Consider the following 20,578-nt stretch of genomic DNA (forward strand, 5'->3'; position numbering starts at 1 on the left):
CCATAAACATACTAATATATCACAAGAGAAGAATTACATATCAGTCAGCAAGAAGTACAAAAAGACCTTGAAGCTCTGAAAAGTAGGAAGTTACCTGGACAAGACGCTATACCAAACGAGTTACTAAGACACGGAGGAGACAGTTTAACAACAGCACTTACCGATCTGACCCAAAAAATTATACTGCACTGCAAGATACCTGACAGATGGAGAACTAGTACAATGATTCCAATGTTTAAAAAATGAAATAAAAAGTGTCCAAATAAGTGTATGGGCATAAACTTATTAGACACAACTTTGAAACTAGTCACAAAAGTAATAACAAACAAAATTAACGCAATTACATCTTTGTCGAAAGAACAACAAAGCTTTAGATCCGGAAGATCATGCGTGGACGCTGTATTCATATTGAGACAAGTAGTTGAGAAATCCATAGAATATAACAAACCAGCATATCTGTGTTTCATAGACCTTCAGAAAGCGTTTGACCGCATTCAACTTAAAGATGTTATACACCTGCTATATAATAGAGACATTCCAATAAATATAGTTCAGACCATCGAGAACATCTATTCCCATAACCAAGTCCAAGCTAGAATTAATAACATAACAAGTTGACAAATGCTGTACCTGTAAATAGCGGCATCAGACAATGTGACTCATTAAGTCCCCTTTTAATCAATATAATAATGGTCGAAGTTATAAACAAAGTACGACAGGGCAAAGGGTACCAGTTGGGTAACAAACAACTTAAAATACTTTGCTACGAGGATGATGCCGTACTGTTCGCTGAATACGAGGACGACCCGCAGAGACTAGTACACATCTTCAACACAGTAGGTAAACAGTACAATATGATAATTTCAGTTGAGAAAACAAAATGCATGACAACGTCTACGAGGATGATGCCTGCAAAATAGAAATTGATGGTCATGTAATACAACAGGTACTAAAATTTAGAGATTTAGGAATAGACATAACGAGCTATGGAGATGTCGAGAATAAGATGCGACAACAGGTCGTCAAAACAAATAAAGTAGCAGGATGCCTCAACAGCACTATTTGGAAAAATAAGCATCTTACAAAAGAAACAAAAAGCAGAATATATAAAACAACAATTAGACCCGATACAACTAAGACAAAAAGACTACTAGAGACAACAGAAATGAAATAACTTTTTGACAGAGAAAGAAGTGAAAACATAAGAAATACGTGCAAGGTAGAAAATGTAACTGACTGGGTACTAAAAAGAAAACAAGAATGGAATAGTCACATTAGCAGAATGATAAGCGAAAGACTTGTAGGTATCGAAAGGGATAAGTCAGATAGAAAAAGTATTAGTCGACCGAGAAAGGTATGGTGTGACAATCTGGATCCAGGAGGCTGAAGCTGAAGAAGAGATTTTAAACCTACCATTCCACAAGGAAGAAGAATAAGAAGAATGTAATGCTAAAGTTTATTTAACAATTTTTTCCACTTTGTTAATTCCAACCGCTATAGGTCGTTCAAACACTCGGAATCTAAAAACCATAATTTCAAAAGTATTTTCAATAATGAAATGAGCTTTTGATAACCGATAGTTAAAAATGTTTCTGTTTTCTTGATAAATGAGTGCTTCTTTAAAGTAAACTTAAACGTAAATTTAACATATTTCTTACATCTTCGAATATTTTATTGCGAAAACTGCAGCATCGCTTGCTCGTTCATTGGTGCCTACGTAGAAATAGCTAAAGCAATATTTACGGTCAACGCACGCAAATAAAATTATACTGTATGTACCCTTGTGATTGAAATACTCGGATCCACCACCAGGCGCATTTCGTATTGTAATATGTTTTCAATCTAATGCGCCATAACAGTTAGAAAAATTCCCGTTGAATTGTTTTCAATTGCTTTTCATTTTTTAGTATCTATAAGAAACATCATTTTCACATTTAATTCACTATATTAATATGAAATATTTTAATAAAGTTCTATATCTCTTTTAGAATTCACAACATGATGAATCTGAAAGCGAGTTCATTGTAATTCCAGGAGGAACAGAAACAGAAAATGTGTTTGCTGCTGGTAATACCCAGAAAGAATCGACAAAAATGAAGAAAACACAAAATCTACTAATTCACTTAATACAAAGACAACAAATGTAATTCGTGCTCCTCAGAATCCCAAATGGAAATTAGCAGAAAATGAAAATATTTCAATTATAAGCGCAGTAATTCACAAACTTGATAAAGTAGTGCAAAAAATACAAGTAATGTTGATGATGAATTTGACATATTTGCCAAACATATAGCTGTCCACCTATGACAGATTCCTTTTTACGATGCTATCATCTGCCAGGAAAAAATGCAAACTACAGTACGACAAAAACGATTGCAGCTTTTATTAGTGTTTCGCCCAACTCCATCACCAGCGTTTTCACCTTCTGAGTATCATTCATCGCCGTCGCCATGGTCACCAAATTCGTCTTCATCCAGCGATGGACAACAATGCGCAGATGATTGTCAGAAGTCATCTGATATACTTACTGCACCTCTAACAGTAGACTACTTTTGAACCAAGTTTGTATTCTTACACACTTCTCTTAAAATATTTGAAATGGTATTTTTTGGTACTCGATGTATGGAGTCGCATCTCTGTATCTAGTTTTTTTTATGACATCCTGCACTTTTGACAGCAGCTCCTCAAATTTTTTTCAGACATCCCTAAATGATTTTTGTACCTTTATTTATCCTCTAATGCTAGGTCCTTCAACAGCGTTTCTGATGCTATCAATCTATTTCTTCTTAGATTCCACTGCCTCACCCAAAATCGACGTTTCTTGCGACTTTTGTTCAAATTAACAACCCTTTTCAATTGTTCTTTTAAAAGAGCAGTAATACAAATAACACATTCTCGCACAACTGCTTTCGACGCCATTTTTACATTGAACCAGTGATTCAGTTTTCGTTGAAATATGTAAACAAAATTCAATTCACGTTTTAATCAACTTTTGTTGATCAACTAAACTTGAATCGTGAGAACCGGAAGTCGGCTATCTTTGAAAAGAACGTATCCAATATTCCAATTGTAGAAAATTTCATGATTTTACTATAAGTATTTGCTATATAAAGATAGCTTTAACTCGTCGTGGGACATCCTGTATATATCTACTCGTTTACGAAAGGTGAATACTCCATTTCATATTTCGTGTAAATTTTTGGTTGTATGTTATACATGAACTTTGAATGAACAATTAAAGTAACATGTGATTGAAAAATGCGTAGACGACTTTTTCAAAAAAAAAAAAATAGTTCCTGGTGGAATCGTTCGTTGCACATCACTGCAAACTCAACACGTTCTGGAGCGGACGCCATGTTCGGAGCACTTTTAATTTGTACTGGTAGTGGACCTGAAACGTGAGAAAAATGAATAAATACTGAGACATATCCAAACCAGAAATTTGTTGATTCAACTGGTTTCTATGATCAGTTAAGCCTTCTTAGAAGATAAATGATTGAATTCGATCATGAGGATGAGACCCATGAATTATTTAGATCAGTAGAAGTCTTTAAAAATGATAAAACGTAAAAAAAACAATAATAAGATGATTTTTATTGGAAAAGGAGGGGAATATCATGAAAATGGAAGGAAAAATAATTTCCGGGAGATCTGAGGCCGGCCAGATTAAGTGGGTGTTTATCTTAATTTCCGGCAAATTAACAAGTCCTATGGAAAAACGTTGGATAGTAAAGTTATAGATAATATAAACATCTACAACTTTTGTATCTACACTTTTTTCCCATAACCTCAAAATTTACGTGAAAAATTGTAATACATAATGAAGTTTTGGTTTCCCATTTTTCTTTTTTTTGTCATGAAATTTGGTGAAAACTTATCTTTTTATGTCCCAAACACACTATAATTCATTTTATTTGTAATATTCATTTTTTCACGTTATTTTGACTAAAAAGCACCCTAATTTTCAATCGAAAATTATACTGTCAAAATATTAGTTTTTATTCAAAAAGTCGAAGGGTTTTTTTTGTTCGATGAAATCTCTACTTTCTGATGGTGTGAAAAAATAGTTCTATCACTATGCTAAAATTTCTCAGAAAAGGATAAAAAATGAGAAAAATTGCATCCGAACATTTTGTCAATTATTATGTAAACTTTTCAGATATTTATTAAAATTTTAGAAACTAATTACTTATGTTCGCACATTTTTCGTATAATTAGAGTGTGTAATTTTGACAAATTATTAGAAATTTTACAAAAAAATTTTTTTCTTGTCTTTTATGAGAAAATTTACCATGGTGAGAGTAATCAGAAGCAGAAAGTGGAGATTTCAACGGGTTAAGTCAAAATTAAAAGAAAAAAATAAATATTTTAAATCAAATAAATTACAATATGTTTGGGATATAAAAAAGTATGTTTTCAATGAATTTCATGTTTCTTTTTTGTAAAAGAAAAATGGAAAACCAAAACTTCGTTATCACAATTTTTTACAAAAATGTTAAGGTTATGTGTAAAAAGTGTGAATACTTAAGCTGTAGATCTTTTTATTACCTACAACTTTAGTGCTTAACTTTTTTTCCATAGGACAGTTTTGCCGGAAATAGAGATAAACCGATTTTTACCTTTAAAAACTCACCCCCTTCCCGATACCGACCTCAGATCCCGTTAAATCATTTTTCCTCTCATTTTCATTATATTTCCTAATGGGTTTCATCTAACTATTATTTTTTTTGCTTCAAAAATTATCGACCTTGGTCTAATTTCACATAATTTCATTTTATATACAGAAAAGTGAGTGATTCGATGTGTGACTTTCATACATAATAGTCGAAAATGATTAAAACCGCGATATCTCACGAATGGTGAGTCGTAAGAGAAAAAGTGACTTGACCATTTTTGTAGAAAATTGTATGATCTACAACTTTTGTCTGACCAACTTTCACGATAATACTCACTGTTTTCGCGAAAAATGGTAAAAACCTCAATTTTGTATTTTTGACCTTGAATAAAATTTTTTGCAGAAGTAGGATCGAAGAGAACTTTTGACATTTCATTTATTATGATGTATTCATCGTCTCTGTCAACTTTCAGCTCTATGCGCATTTTGGCTAAGTTATGACTTATTTTTGTCTATTTTGACTGGATTATTAGACTCTGTGAGAAATGATAAACAGATTATTTTTTTAGCTCTTCCTGTTAGTTAATATGTATATGAGAAGTTTTATATAAAACAGGGGTATTTACTTTCCTTTCTATTCACCGTAGAGTAGAAAATGGGACCAAGATACTTAAATACATAATTAAATATACTCCATTGCGTAGAGAGACAAAATGTTTCAATCATTAAATCCATGTAACTGCAAAATTGTATAGTTTTTCCAATATCAATTGCAGATTATAAAAAATTATATAAAAACCCTTGCCGACGATTTTGATTGATCTACCATAGGCGTAGATACCTCATTTCATAAATTTCTTATTTTTATCAATACTAAAATAACTAATAATATATAATAATAACATGTTCAACACAGTTTTTCCAAAGCTCTTGGTGATCTGCTACTAGAATTTCTTTACGAGGTAGTCTGAGAAGAGTATGACACTGTGCTTTGCACAGCTTGTCAATAGTAAGCAATTCTTTGTTTGTTGGGCCTTTTTTTACGATTGCTGACAGGAATAGAAATATCTTAAGGAGTTGCCGCGAGTGATATGATGTCATAACGATTACTGATTGTGGTGGAATGCTAGGAAAAACTTTTCATTTAACCACTATTCAAATAATTCTGCTGTCATATTTTCATGATAATTAGCTGCACAGTTTTCAATTTGTTTAGCAGATATTAATAAAGAATTAGGCACGAAACCGTCTTCGCTTCAGCGTGTACTATTATAATGCGTTTCCACTTTAACAGCAATTTTTACTATTGTCAACTCAACCGAAATTTACTATATCATGACTGTCAAACCATGTTTCATCCAGATGAATTATGTGTCTATTAGAACTTTTATCTGACGCAAATAATCTTGACGCCATCGAACGATCCTTAACGATTCTGTTATTGCCATCCGTTTATTTAGTTTTTTGTGTTAAAAACCACATGCTGACAAAACTTGACGCAATGTTTCTAAACTGGCATAATTGTATTCTGGATAATCTGCTACCTTTTGCTGTATTACTTTTAATGCCACAACCCTGTTCTCCTCATAGAAACTATAAATTATCCTACGTATAAAATTTTGAGTAACTTTATCAACTGATTTCAGTTTTTTTTACATATTTTTCTGTAAATGATCCACAGCAACCATTTTCGTGACTACGCGATAAATGGAAAATTTATTTTAGTTAATTCAGCAATTCTTATTATGATCGCATTATCAGATTGGTGAATATTTTCCTGTTTCAAACATTCGAATATATTTAAAATAACTTGCTGTGTTTGTACATCTAAATCTTTATTATTAAATTCATACCTATCTTTATTCTCACTACACTGAGCTATTTCATTGTCTTCATTCGATGTTCTAAAGAACGCGATATTTCTATTTATTTAAAGAAATTTATAAATTAAATTAAAATCACCAAGCCACGCCAATGCTTATCGCAGACTTTCTGGTAGGAATATTTCGAAGACATACATACGTGTACATACGGCTTCGGCCAATAGATTCGATGTTTTCATTGGTAAACAATGGAGATGATAAGTCCACGTGGACTGACGGTTTGTTAGATGTTCACAGAATTTTTTACGAGTAGTAAACATTATTTTTCATTTTTTAATTTGCTATGAGTACCGTGCGTATTTATGAAATATTGATTGTTCTTCGGACAACTGTCTCCTGCAATTGAAATTGAACTGTAAAGAAACTATTGATGGCCATAGAGTTTGAAACTTATTTGCTTTATCAGGATATGACAAAAAATGTTATGTTTCTAGTGTCACTGTTGGAGCCACTATAAGTTATTCGATAATTTTTAAAAAGCCTTGTCTTATTATAATGGTTCAGATGCAAAAAATATAAAAGCCCAAATACACTATTGCAAGGATAATTCTAGATTAAAATAAATTCTGAATTTTTAATGCACGTTGTTAGAAGATACTATTCGTAAACAGAATACTGTAGAGTGAACATCGTGCTTCAAATCAGTGTCAAAGTATTTTTAATTTGGTAGTTAAATTGCTTGTTAAGCAAAAAAATTTTTAAATCCACACTATGAATATAAAATGTTAAAAAATTATTGTGCAAAAAAAACAATGCATACTCTTAAACGCTCACACCAAAAGGTTAAGATTACGATTGCGCAAAATAAAAACTAACCGCAGTCTACAGTAATGGAGCGACATACCATTAGAGAATTGAGGAGAATTCTTTTATGAGAAATAAAACAATATCGTGAGGAGGGTGGACCTATTAACTACATGACTAAAGGTACATCTATAATTCTCACATTGATTAAAAAGCTTGGCTTGATAACAGTAACGAAAAGCTATGAGAACCAGTATTGAAAAGAAAACAGTGCTGGGATTCCAAAGGTGTAATCAGTATTGAATATTTAGAAAAAGGTCAAACGATAACTGGACTGGTACCTTTTGATGTTGAGAAAAATGACTGCATTTGTTGAAAATAATAATTTTGATTTAATAAAACAATGCGTCTGCCATTTCATCTGGTATTGTTTAAAAAAAATAACAGTTATGATCGATTGCCTCTTCTGATATATTCATATAATCTGGCTTTCTTTTTCTTCTTCTTCTTCCTGCTGTGTATAGGCATCATTGCCTGTTTTTCTTCACGTCATTGCCTCTGCTCAGTCACCTGGGAGGTTGTCACTCCATCTTTTCCTAGGTCTTCCAAGGCTTCTTTGTCCTGCTGGTGATTTGTCCCTTGATATTTTCACAATTCGTTCTTCCGTCATGCGGTCAATGTGCTCATTCCATTTTATCTTTCTATCCAGTACCCAGTCATTGATGTTATCTATCCCGCATGTTCGTCTTATGTTTTCACTCCTTTCTCTATCCATTAGTGTTCTTCCCGCTATTCTTCGAACTATTTTCATTTCTGTAGTCTCCAATATCCGTTTCGTTTTAGAGGTCTCAGGTCGGGTCTCTGCTGCATAGGATAATATAGATCTGATTGCGGTCTTATATATGCGGACTTTTGCTTCAGTTCGAATGTATTTATTTCGCCAGATTGTGTCATTTAGATATGCTGCTGCTCTTGAGGCTCTCGTAGCTTGGTTTCTTACTTCCGTCTCCACGTCCCCGTGTCCAGATGTTTCGATTCCCAGATATTTAAATTTCATTTCCTGGTGTATTATTTTGTTATCCACCACAAGCTTACATCTGATCGGTGTCTTGGAAGTAACCATTGATTTTGTCTTTGCCGCTGATATTATCATATTGAACTTTTTTGCTGTTTTGTTAAATTGGTACAGTAGCCTTTGCAGATCATCCTCGTTCTCCGCCAACAGTACCGCATCTTTTTCTAAACTAAAAAAAAGCATTGGTGGAAAGCGATTCCACATAAATGAAGAGAACTTATTGGAGTACAGATTGGACAGTCAAAAGGACACCATGTTGGAAAATTAAATATATTTTTTACAGGAACGTAACTTTTTCAATAATGATCCGCCAGTGATACTGTGAAGTGATATAAATGGATAGAGTGATATATATAAATAAGACTGAAGATCACCTGTAGGGAATATCCAGTAATGTCTCGAATACCGAGTTGTATCCTGATGTGTCTCTTATTGCAAATCGAAGGACATATTCTGGACAATAGGGTTATTTTGAAAGTAAGGCAGAGTATTGAAAAAACTTTGGATTATATTGATATACAGCACAAACGAGTGAATGAAGACTGTTTATTTGGAGTAGTTCTCTGTACAGGTACATTATATTCTAATACAAATTTTGTTATCGAAGTTTTCATCTGAAGAACTGTTCATATTTAGGCTATAATATTTTATATTTTTTTAGTAATTTTTGACAACGTAAGAATTTATATAAATAAGAATTGATTGATAAAACTTATGAAGATTTACGTAATTTTCACAGTAATTATCTTACCAATCTATAATAAACATTATTAAAGTCGATGTTTGAGAAATAAACATACATTACATACATACATACATACATACATTAAAATAATCCACAAATGACGCGTAAATCAAACTAAAGAATAGAAAATAAAACAATAATAAGATTTCAGTCTTATTATGTTTTTATTATAAGTATTTCTCTAGATTGATTAACTTGTTTTCAATATAATTTATTTGTTAAATCATATATAACTAAAATATCAGATCGTCCTGGTTCATTTAATACTTCATCGTTATTTGGCGCTGCACATTTTTCATTGATAAAATTCTTTTTGTATACCGCTTTAATTCGGGATGAGCAAATGAAAAAAAAAAAAACATAATTCGATATGTACCGTGCCAATTTCACTTTCCAGAGCTTGATCACTGGAACAATTTCTAAAATATTCGAATTATGTATTTTAAAAATTTTATATATCAAAGTATCAAAAACTTCTACTTTATCTCATCTCATCTTTTCATTATATTTTGATAAGGGACCATCCATAAAGTACGTCACAGGTTAATGGGGAGGGTGGGTATCACCGAAGTGTGACATCGTGTGACAAGAGGCATGGGGGGGTCAATAGTTTTGTGACGTCACATGTTAAAATTTAAAATACTAAAACGCAAAGTTTGGATGTGAATTGAAAATTTAAAAAATTTTATGAAATGTTGGACTTTATGTTGATTTTATTAGAATATTATTTAATAAAAATAAAATGAAAATAGCTGTTTTCTCTCGATTATTTTTAAATACATACATAAATTTAAAAAATGTGTGACGTCACATCAGGAGGGGGGGGTTATAAAAATGTGAGCGTGAGGTCCATCGGTCTTTTATCCCCTCAATGGCTCGTAATTATAAGAAGAGTTTGTAACTAATAGACAAAAAGTTGGATTGACATCACGCTTTTCAGAGTAGTTGTAATTCAATATACGTCCAGGCATTAGCCAGGAAAGTAGTTTTTCCTCCTTTTAAGAACGGCAAAACACATTTTCGAAATTTGAGTTTCGAAATATCCAAGTATCCTCCAAGTGATTGAAGAAGCGTCTGTTAAGACAGCATACAGTCAAATCCATTTTGACTAATATAAAGGATAAAACGCCAAGCGGTCACTCACCAATCGGATAACCTCTCACAAAACTGACAGCAAATTATAATTTGACAGATGTTCGCTGGCCTAACTCGTTTTCTATGAAGTTCTAAACTGATTCACATAAACTGAATCTATCCATATCTTGTAGATTTCAAAGAAACAGAATATATAAAAGTTTAATGACTTTCGTATCCATATAAACTATCATTACTTTCAATTGGACAGATTGGAATTCATATTCATAAATTCATATTTATGTTTTATTATCATTTTGAAAGTTGTTTTTTGCACGTAATGATTTTAAAATTTTATGAAAAATGTATTCAATACCTTTTTAGCAATTGCCATGGACACATATAAAAATGGGACTCACGTAATGGATAATAGTACTACGAGTATCATCAAAAAGTCAATGGAGCTTCTAAACAAATCTGTTCCGTATCTGAGACCCGAAAGAAAATGGGGTACGTAATGATCAAAATCGATTTAGTCTACTTTTAACAAAAATTAATAACACTCATAATGATTCGATTCTTTCGAGGATGTTTGCATGGACGCAAATATATAAAACCGGGATTTCAGTTCATAAAAGTAATTTGAAAGATGAGTCCAGCCTGAGAACCATATCAAGTTGAGTTGCCTTTTTATAGGTTGACAATACTACCGAATATTAACGTCTCATTTATATTCGGTGGTCCAGCCTGAGAAATTTATATTCGGTGATAACACTTTCCCAACGGTGATTATATTGTTAATCTACTTAGTACTGATGTGTGAATGGTTACGTGCATTCGAATGCTCTCCTTCTATCGCCACGCACCTTTCCATACGTTTCTTCCATTAATCTAAGCAGTGCTGGAAGTCTTATTTGGTTAGTACCTTTAGGAGCTTTGCCGTTTTTTGCTTTACCGCTTCCATCGACTCAAATCAGGTCCCTTTCAAAGCAGATTTTTTTTCAACCTTTCAAGGAAATCTGGGCAGACCCGTTGACGCAAAGCTTTTGGTCAGAAGACAAATTTTTTGCACCAACTTCGCACAGACTTTTGTCATGTGTAACTCCTTGCGTAAAATTTTTCTAACCGTTCCTTTATTTGCGTTTACAGCCTCGGAAATACTCATTCGATGATCTGCATGCCCAATTTGGTTGATTTTGGACCTAGGAGCTGGACACCTTCTGTGCTCTCTCGTCCCTCATTAAAGGACTTATACCACTGAAAGACACGTGCACGAGATAGATAATTGTCCCCATAGGCCTCTTGCAACAATTTATAGCACTCAGTCGGAGTTTTTTTTATTTTAACGAGAAACTTGATATTGAGACGTTGTTCCTGTTTTTAGTCAAACATTTTGTCAAAAAATACGTTCGTTACTAAATACCCAACGCACTACTCGTTTTTTACCACACCCGTCTAGGGCGCCCTCTAGCCGTGCAGTCTAGTTTTTTAATACCAAACCTCGTAGGTATCTAAATAAATATTAAGAATATATTTTATATCAAATACTAATTTTTACAAATTATATTTTTTGAACTATACTATATATTTAAATTTCAAGTTAAGGAAGCAATCCTAGACTGGAAACTATGGAGAAAAGAAATTCAATACAAATACGGTGAGATGGCCAATGTTAAAATTTTTGATGTATTGAACAAAATCCGTACATACCAAAACGACAACATATATTTATCTAACATGGATTATTGTTTTAAAGATATTGCCAATATTACTTGGAACAGTTCGCCGAAAAAGTGTTTCGTTGATAAAAAATGCTGGAAAATTTACTATCAAGATGATAATACCTCATCAGGATATTTATTAACACATAAGTAAGTAAAAAATATATGTATGAATGTGATTGTCGAATTATGGAAATTTTTTTGACGATATAGTTTTTAATCCTTGACAATTAGAACTTATAAGTAGTCAAAAACTGAAACAATCTTAATGAAACATAATATAAACAAATATTTTCTAAACTAATTGCGCTCATAAATAGGAGGAAAGGATACATCCTTTGGTTAGGAAAGTACAGTTCTGTTACGCAGACCAAACTAGTGGTCATACTCACCGCGACCTAACTTGTTGCACAAAATAATTACCATTAGTGTACACATCAACTTCGACAGTACACTGATACTAATGGCGTTGCAAAACATTAGCAATGAATCAAAGCTGATTCTGAAATCAATAAACTGCCTAGCGTCAAAACGGTGAAGCTGTTTAAGATTTCTGTACTGACCTTGTTAAGCTTGCAGCCATTTTTTTCCAAACTCAAAGTGAAAAACAAGAAAAATTCACTCTAATGCCTTTCAATCCTCTTTATACGAGAGGAAAGGAATATTTAGCAGAGTGGGTTTAAAATAAAAGTAAAGTATATTGGGCAGACTAAGAGATCCATTATTGTCCGGTTTAAAGAGCACATAGCTCATTTGAAATATGGATGGGCTCTAAAATTAGGTATTGCCGATCACGCTGTCACGATCATGACATAAATAATTATAATGTAAAAGGAGTTTTTTTCCCACTGGAATTAATTTTCGCGGGAGAAGATTTATTGGTGGGAAAATTTGGTATAAAACAGGTAAGTCAAGTTATTAGATTTTAGTTTACCTTCAGTCTCTGAAGACGATAACTTGGTTATCGAAACGCGCTTCATGTAATTTTGACTGTTGGTATAGTGGTGATGTAAACAGTGTATACGGAATGGAGGTCATTAATCTACGATTTTGACTACGTTTAGAAATCATTACCAGGTTGTCCATGATATTTTCTTTAATCACAAACAATTATTTTTTAGATTACTACTGCTGCAGCTAGCAAGGGCAAGAAAATGTAATATTAATAAAGAAGCTTACTACAACAAAACAAAAGAACTTTGTTCCCAAATCTATTCAGAGGTCCTTTCGGGGGATTATTTTGATGTACTGGATGATATGTTCGATCTTTTTTTGGAGGAAAGTAAGTACAGTCTAACATTATTAATGAACAATAATTATTCGTCTTCAATGAAATTATTATTGTGTTTGTGCATTTTGAGGTTAGAATTACTCATAAACTCGTTTTACTAAGGGGCTGGATCCGTATCCTACAGTCAAACACAAATTATAGCTATTTAATATCAACGACGACATCTTTTTGGAAACTCGCTATTAAATAACGAGACTGGTTACGAAAAAGGGTTTTATTATAAAAATTATTCTACTTTCGAATGCTCCCCTTTCAGTAAACTCCACTCCCCTGTTGCACACCTTTCCATACGTTTTTTCCATTGATCACAGCAGTGCTGGAAGTCTTTTTTGATGAGTGTCTTTAGGAGCTCTGCTGTTTTTTGTTTTACCGCTTCCATCTACTCAAATCGGGTCCCTTTCAAAGCAGATTTTATCTTCGGAAACAAAAAAAAGTCGCGATGTTCATTGAAGTCATGACAAACTATCTATTAAAAATAATTTAAACAATGATTACTAAGAAAAGATATAACGCTGTATCTAATGGGGCAGAAATTTTCTGTAATGGTGGAAATGTTTGTGACTACATATTAGCCTTTTCTTCTTTATTATAAGATGCTATAAATCTTTTTCAGCAATTCTCTGCGGGTACGAGGGTTTCACGGAGTATTTCTCGTCGAAATGGTTATTCTATATTCTAAAATCCCAAAGATCTTCCGGATGTTTTCCACCCATTTTAACAGACAAGTTAAAGTCAAAAATTAAAAGATCAACAACAATATTCGAAGACAATTGCGCAGATCATACCACTGGTATAGGACTTGCAGTATTAACTCTGTATTACAATTTCATCATTAAAGAAATATTTGTGTAAATGTATTCAGAAATATATAACTATATTAAGGAATACAAATAAAGTTTCAATGTTGTCCTCTTGACAAGCATCACCTAACAGCTGTTAAACGCTATTTTTTCAAACTTTTTGGCTGATTAAATATTTCACGCTGAACACAAATGTGAAAAATTAATTTGAATATGAATTAATATGAAAATTAGCCTAACTTGTCCCAAGTTAAGTCGATGAATTTGATGAGCTGACAACCGGAATCCGCTGACGCGCAGTCGACATTTAAACTATATATACACCTTTCATAAATAAAATTGTTTGTTTTTTATTCAATGTTATTGTAGAGTAATAAAGTCACTGTGTAAATTTTCGTTTTCGTAAAGAACAACTTCAAGGAAACCAAAATCTTCACTCCCAACTAAATCCAAATAAAATAAACATATCAACTCTACTTCATAGGATTGAAATACTTTTCCCACTCTACTAGTGTTCGTATTTCTCCAACCGAATATGGAAACCCTTCTAAACATTTTTTTCATAAAATTAACACAATAAATGAAAATTGAACGTGCGCAACGTCCACTAGTTCGGCTGCAACTGTGTCTATCTCTCGTCAAAAATGGCGTTGGTGCTACTATATAGATTCAAATGTTATAATTTAACTTTTGCAATTACACTGAGGGAAGAAAATAAATAATAGAGAATTATAGGAATATTGGGTTGGACCCTTAAGGTGAAAAACATCAACAAATTAGAAGCATTCGAAATGTGGGTATATCGTAGAATCCTGAAGATACCATGGACTGCCAAAGTGAGGAATGAGGATGTTCTCAGGCGTATCAATAAAGACCGTGAAGAAACGAAAGATTGCATATCTTGGCCATATAATGCGAGGCCATAAATATCAATTCCTTCAGCTGATAGTCGAGGGCAAGATTGAAGGTAAGAGAGGATTGGGACGGAAGAGGATGTCATGGATACGGAGCGTGAGGCAATGAACGGGTATATAAGATATTCAGACATTGATCCATACCGCTAGAGATAGAGAAGCCATGAAAAATGTGGTCGCGAACATCCATTAATGGATAAGCATTAAAAGAAGAAGATAGGAATATTTTATTTATTGAACAATATAATGTACTTAATGATATTTACAGTGATTTCTAATTCATCATCATTCATTGTTATTCATTAAGACAAAACAAATAGAGTTGCCAACCGTCCTGTTTTCCCAGGACATGTTCTAGTTTTTGTAGTGTCCTGGGACGTTCTGAATAGTTTTTAAGGGACTTCCCGGGTTTTGAATTTTTAAAATTCGCAAGCCTCTTCTCAAATCTTGCATTAGACATACAGAGCTAGCTATCCACTCAGATTACTATTTAGTTGTAACTATATGTTTGTTATAGTATCTAATATTTAATAGTTATAGTCTATATCTTATCTAAGTTTCAAACTGTTTTGTTACAAACTAAAGTGTTTATTTTATATTTTAATAACTATTTTTCAACTCGCATAATTTTATTCGTATATTTTTATTAAAAAAATTTATTATTTTAATTACTTGAATTTTATTTCACCTGTTTTCACTAGATATTTATTTAACTATTGCAACTCTATTAATGCGTCCTGCTTTTAAACTGAATTGTCCTGGTTTTTTTAAATTTGCGGTTGCCAACCCTAGGATGAAACAAATAATTTCAAACTGTCAACTGTCAACATTGAAGTGGCTAGGTCACATTTAAGAAAATTAAAGTTGTCTACCCCAGAGCGTCCCGAAACTATATTGCAGTACGGAACTGTCACTTTCACTACAATGAACACTCAAAACGCAACTTTCAGTGTGTAAATGAAAACAGAACGAACAACTTTCAGATGGCCTCGTCTAAACAACATATTGCTGAACAGCAACAATGAAGAGAAAAACTCCTAACCAAATTAAATTTATTAATGAATTATCATAATTTTTTATCAATATTATTTATAAATAAATATTATTATTAAACTTATGTTATTTCCAAAACCCGCTTTTCTTCATACATTCGACAACAGTTAGTCCGGTTAATAGTTTCCACTGTACTTTTAAAAATACGTGATGTATTGATATCTAGTTACCCTAGACCAGTTCTATGCATAAACAAAATATTGCGTTACCATAGCAACGAACAATAACTTATTAGAAGTGTCAGTGTAAAGTTTAACGTTAAAAAAGTAAACCAGAGCTACGCAATAGATTGAAAGAAAAAAGATATCGACACATTTTTATTTTTTAAATTGAAAAATGTCAGATTATGTATTTGGAGCTTTGTGTTTTCTTTTTCTTTATCCTTTTATGCCCTCGCTTCTTCTTTTTTAGTTTGATGCTCTATGTAATCTACCTCAGGTAATTTTCCAACTTTATATAAAGCACACATCTAACATTGATCTTTTTTCAGGGGTGAATAATCCCAAGTTTTTGTTATCAAATTCCCCATTGAAAATAGTGAGAGAAAGAGGCTTTACGTTTTGTTGTTCACACAATTTTTTTAAGTCATAAATACCTTTTTATGATGTCCATTCTGGACTTTGCGTGGACTGAAAACATTGATCTTCCAATTTAAGACCATCCATCTCCCAATGTTAAGAGTATGAAGAAACATTGTTCTACAAACTATTATTCCTTTATCTTGTAATTATATTGTATAATAGATTTCAACTTTAAAATCTTGAATCAGTAGGTTCATTGCATGGAAAAAATATTTTTTTAGCATGGATAAGTTATATCGCCGAAGAAATAATACGGCGTCAATCATGGAGTTAGCCACGCAATTTGAATTATATGGATTTGGCTGTTTTCCCAATCACACTTTTTTGCCTATTTAACAATTAAAGTGAATTTAGCTGATTTTACACGTTCATGTGTTTTGTTTTTCTCTCTTTCTTTTCGTATAAAAATGTCATTTAGGACCAAAAGTGGAGCTAGCAGGTTTACACTCTTAGCCGACGATTTATGAATAATAACCTACTCCAGATTACAAACATTTCCAAATTATAAAAATAGTATCTATATAATAATATTGTGTAATGTTCATGAGTTAAGTAATTATATATTAGGGTTGTCAATGTCAAATAACATTCTAAAGGAGAACATGTTATTAGGTCTACAAATTGCAACATAGAAACTTATGTTTTTGGGGTAATTATTAATAATAAAACAAGTTTTAATAAAAATTCTTTGTATTTCTAGTTAAACATACTTAATCACTTGACCTCTTTTACTTGCAGACCTGTAAATAAGAAATATATTAGATCAACGACTAAAGCAAGAATATAGTGATAATTGAAATAGTGAGTCTACTTAAGTTGGAACGATATAAAAAAAGTTATTCTTGATCAAAAGCTCTGCATGGTCCAAAAGTTAAAATTCAAACATCAGATATCAATTTATCAAAGCAGTATACATGGTTTGTCAACAAAATTTGAATTTTGTGCCAGAGTAAAGTATCTTTATTTTTTACAATTCAGAAAAATGTTGTAAAGTTGTTTTGAATTAAAAGTTATATTCAAATATGCAATTACAGTCATTTATTATGAAAATTCAGTTTTGTTATTATTTACTAATCATTCTGGCTAGATACAATTTATTTCTCTTACCTATTAAAAATATGATAACCTTTTTATTTATTACTGTTTTTGAACAAAAATATTTAATTGTTCTTTTGTCAAACTTTTGTATGTCTCCTTATAATTTTTGGTGTAATTTTTTGGCATTCTTCAGAAATAATCCTCTCCAAATGATCTATATCATCAAATGGTCTTCGCTTATGAGCCTGCTGTTTTAATTAACCCCATAAAAAAAGTCAAGGGGAGTCAAATCACACAAGCAGACCTAGGACAAAAAATATCTACACCTGTGATCACCTTTCCATTAAACATATTTTAAAGGAGTACTCTAATGTTTAATGTACTATGGATGGAAGCACCGTCTTGTTGGAACCGAATTGTCATACATTCCTGCAACTAAAGGTCGAGCAAAAAATCACTTACTTGATATTCTAATTTGGATTACTGTCACTAGCGACAATTTTATGACGAGACAGTTCTGCTTGAAGAAAATGTTACCTCATCGTAAAATATTATAGTTCTCGTAAAAAACGGATCTTCCTCCAACTTTCCTTGGATCAGAGCGCAGAATTCAAACGAATATTGTAATCCCTTGGTAGTAACGTGTGTACAAATTGCGGTTTGTATGTATGTATATTTATTACCTTTCAAAATATTTGCCACTGTATTACTTACTGAAATAGTTTGGATTGCAGAGGCCCTTTTTCTTAATGACATTTTTGAGTCTTCTATGACTGAAAGCATCCCTTCAAATTCAGTGTCTTTATTCACAACCAGTTTTCGGTGTTTATTCTTAAATTTATTTTCTATACTTCCACTCACCTTAAATTTCTTTAAAACTGTTGAATGCCTAATGTTTCTATGCTGATGTCTATTATTAAAAATATTTGCGGCCTCTCTATGTGTTTTGTAATTGTCTCCAACAATCAACACAAGTTCTATTTTTTCCTTATGATTTAGTAAATTTGCCATTTTCATTGTACTGTTATAAACAACAACTCACTCTGACATTCTCTGTCACATACTTCATGTAAAGACATCCTATATTACATTAAATTTTATCCCGCCAGAATAATTTAGACAGAATGATTAGTAAATAATCATAAAACCTGAATTTTCATAATAAATTTAAATTTTTTAACAAACCTCATATACTGCTTTAAAAAATTAATATCTGATGGTTGCATTTTAACTTTTGGACCATGCAGAACTTTTTTTCCTAAAATCACTAATAAAAGTGATTGCTACCCACAATAAAAAAGGTTGAATAGTTGTTAAAAGTGTTAAATTACTTGAAAAAAGTTCAGCAAATTAGTGTATGTAGTATTGAAATTGAAAAATGGTTTTTCATGTCTCCTGTAAAATTTGGAAAAAAGTGGTTTCACAATTAAGCCCATGAACGGTACTCTTTCAAAATTATTACTAAAGTATAGAGCTATAATGAACAAATATCGGGCATTGAAAATTTCAGGAGTCTTTGAAAATTCCTTTCTAAAAAGTCTACAATGTGTTTTAATTAAAACTAATAAAATACTCCCTCAATAGAGAAACAAATAAACAAAGCCATGCCTCTATATAATATCTACATCACCTACTTATCAGTTTTGATACCAAAACTTTTCAAATTAAAAACAGAAACATAGCTAACAAAGAAACAAACATTGGGTGTTTTTTGTATACAAGACAAACTGGTTTCTTACTTAATTCTAATACTTTGAAGAAAACTAATATATTATAATTGGATAACTTATATTTTGCTTTGTAGTATAAAATAACCAACCTGGAGGAAGTGACTGTTTCAATTTTTCAGCTTTTTCCTTATCTGTAATTACTAGGGTATACAGAAACCTGGAACAGCGCACTTTGAATTTGGTATTTTCTGAATTTTTCTTTATTTTAACAGCTAAAACAATTATATACTTTAAAAATGATCAATTAAATTTAAGAACACTTACACTTAGCATCTTTCCTTCTTGCAGTCAGAAGAAATTCTTTAATTTCTGTCAATTCTCGTGGCTAAAATAGAAAAAATATTAGTAAAATAACTTTTGCACAAATAAATTTTTATCGAACAGTGAAGTTTGAATTATACTTACCATTCTCGTGAAGTAAGTAGATATTTAGAATTATATAGAAATACGATGTTTCAAGATTTTTTGGTGGTGATCAAAAATATCACCAACAATATAAATGGTTCATGCACTAAAGGACAAACGACAAGTGACAGGTACACTAACTGAAATCATGTAACAATCCTAGGCAGTTTTATATGATGATATCTTAATAGCGGCTCTAATCCAGCGAAAATTGTAACATACATATTTATGATAGTGATGTTTATTTTTGTAGGAAAAATATGCTATTTTTCAAGAAAAGATTGGATTGATATCAGAACTTACATTTCTTAGGCTTAGTTTACACCGCGCGTCTCAATAAGTACTCCTGTATTTTCAGATGAACTGGGCCAGAATAAGTACATAACTTGATGCCCATTTCAAAATGGCCGCCGTGGGGTGGATAAATGCTTTTGCGGCAAATTTCTGTATGCAAACTTATTTGACTTGTGAAGTTATTTGTTGGTTTTTAAACTTCATTATTATCACTTTCACTGCGCTTCTTAAAGAAGTGCGAAATTTTGCTGCAGAGTACATGGAATTGCTGGTTAAACCCGGCATAATTCTATTACAAATACATGTGTAAAACAGCTGTAACTATGTCATATATATGTTTACTGAACATATAATCTAAAAGAGTTTTGGCTTAATTATTCATTAAACATTTCACTTATGCTAGGTTCAAGCAACAAGTCAGACAACAAATAAGAATTAGTCTTACTATTGGTTAAATGCAGCCACGTGGTGTCAAATGTGAATTTCTTACATTACCTATCTTAACTAACATTAGTTTTAATAACTTAAAACATGACATCGACATGGAATTAATTTCTTTATGCTTGGTTAAGACGAGGATTACCACTAGACTTCTTTGTATAGTAAAATACCCTT

General features: G+C 32.0%; 3 protein-coding genes across 3 annotated transcripts; 2 read left to right on the forward strand and 1 right to left on the reverse strand.

Annotated features, from left to right (window-relative positions):
* Positions 1 to 270: 270 nt before the first annotated feature.
* On the forward strand, positions 271 to 618 carry LOC130445195 (uncharacterized). Its single transcript, XM_056780737.1, has one exon. The coding sequence runs from the start codon at positions 271 to 273 to the stop codon at positions 616 to 618; it is 348 nt and encodes a 115-aa protein (XP_056636715.1).
* An 8,062-nt stretch (positions 619 to 8,680) lies between these two features.
* On the forward strand, positions 8,681 to 14,000 carry LOC130445197 (UPF0764 protein C16orf89 homolog). Its single transcript, XM_056780740.1, has 5 exons — positions 8,681 to 8,888; positions 10,521 to 10,646; positions 11,737 to 12,007; positions 12,979 to 13,139; positions 13,762 to 14,000. The coding sequence occupies exons 1-5, from the start codon at positions 8,711 to 8,713 to the stop codon at positions 13,998 to 14,000; spliced, it is 975 nt and encodes a 324-aa protein (XP_056636718.1). The 5' UTR covers positions 8,681 to 8,710.
* A 3,168-nt stretch (positions 14,001 to 17,168) lies between these two features.
* LOC130445705 (60S ribosomal protein L38) lies at positions 17,169 to 19,803 on the reverse strand. The gene is made up of 4 exons (XM_056781524.1): positions 19,670 to 19,803; positions 19,529 to 19,589; positions 19,354 to 19,476; positions 17,169 to 17,236 (listed from the first exon to the last, which is right to left on the reverse strand). Exons 1-4 carry the CDS (start codon positions 19,670 to 19,672, stop codon positions 17,211 to 17,213), a joined length of 213 nt encoding a protein of 70 aa, XP_056637502.1. The 5' UTR covers positions 19,673 to 19,803; the 3' UTR covers positions 17,169 to 17,210.
* Positions 19,804 to 20,578: the final 775 nt, after the last annotated feature.

This window comes from Diorhabda sublineata, chromosome 6 (genome assembly GCF_026230105.1).
Source record: "Diorhabda sublineata isolate icDioSubl1.1 chromosome 6, icDioSubl1.1, whole genome shotgun sequence".
Taxonomy (NCBI): Eukaryota; Metazoa; Arthropoda; class Insecta; order Coleoptera; family Chrysomelidae; genus Diorhabda; species Diorhabda sublineata.

Excerpts from the sequence above, each read along its gene's own strand:
- LOC130445195 (XM_056780737.1), top strand. The coding sequence starts at position 271 with ATGGGCATAAACTTATTAGACACAACTTTGAAACTAGTCACAAAAGTA.
- LOC130445197 (XM_056780740.1), top strand. The coding sequence starts at position 8,711 with ATGTCTCGAATACCGAGTTGTATCCTGATGTGTCTCTTATTGCAAATC. Across the intron at positions 10,647-11,736 it reads GAGACCCGAAAGAAAATGGG|TTAAGGAAGCAATCCTAGAC; the intron begins GTACGTAATGAT and ends TTAAATTTCAAG. Across the intron at positions 13,140-13,761 it reads CGATCTTTTTTTGGAGGAAA|CAATTCTCTGCGGGTACGAG; the intron begins GTAAGTACAGTC and ends AATCTTTTTCAG.
- LOC130445705 (XM_056781524.1), bottom strand. Across the intron at positions 19,477-19,528 it reads AAGAAGGAAAGATGCTAAGT|CTGTTAAAATAAAGAAAAAT; the intron begins GTAAGTGTTCTT and ends TAATTGTTTTAG. Across the intron at positions 17,237-19,353 it reads GAAACAGTCACTTCCTCCAG|GTCTGCAAGTAAAAGAGGTC; the intron begins GTTGGTTATTTT and ends TCTTATTTACAG.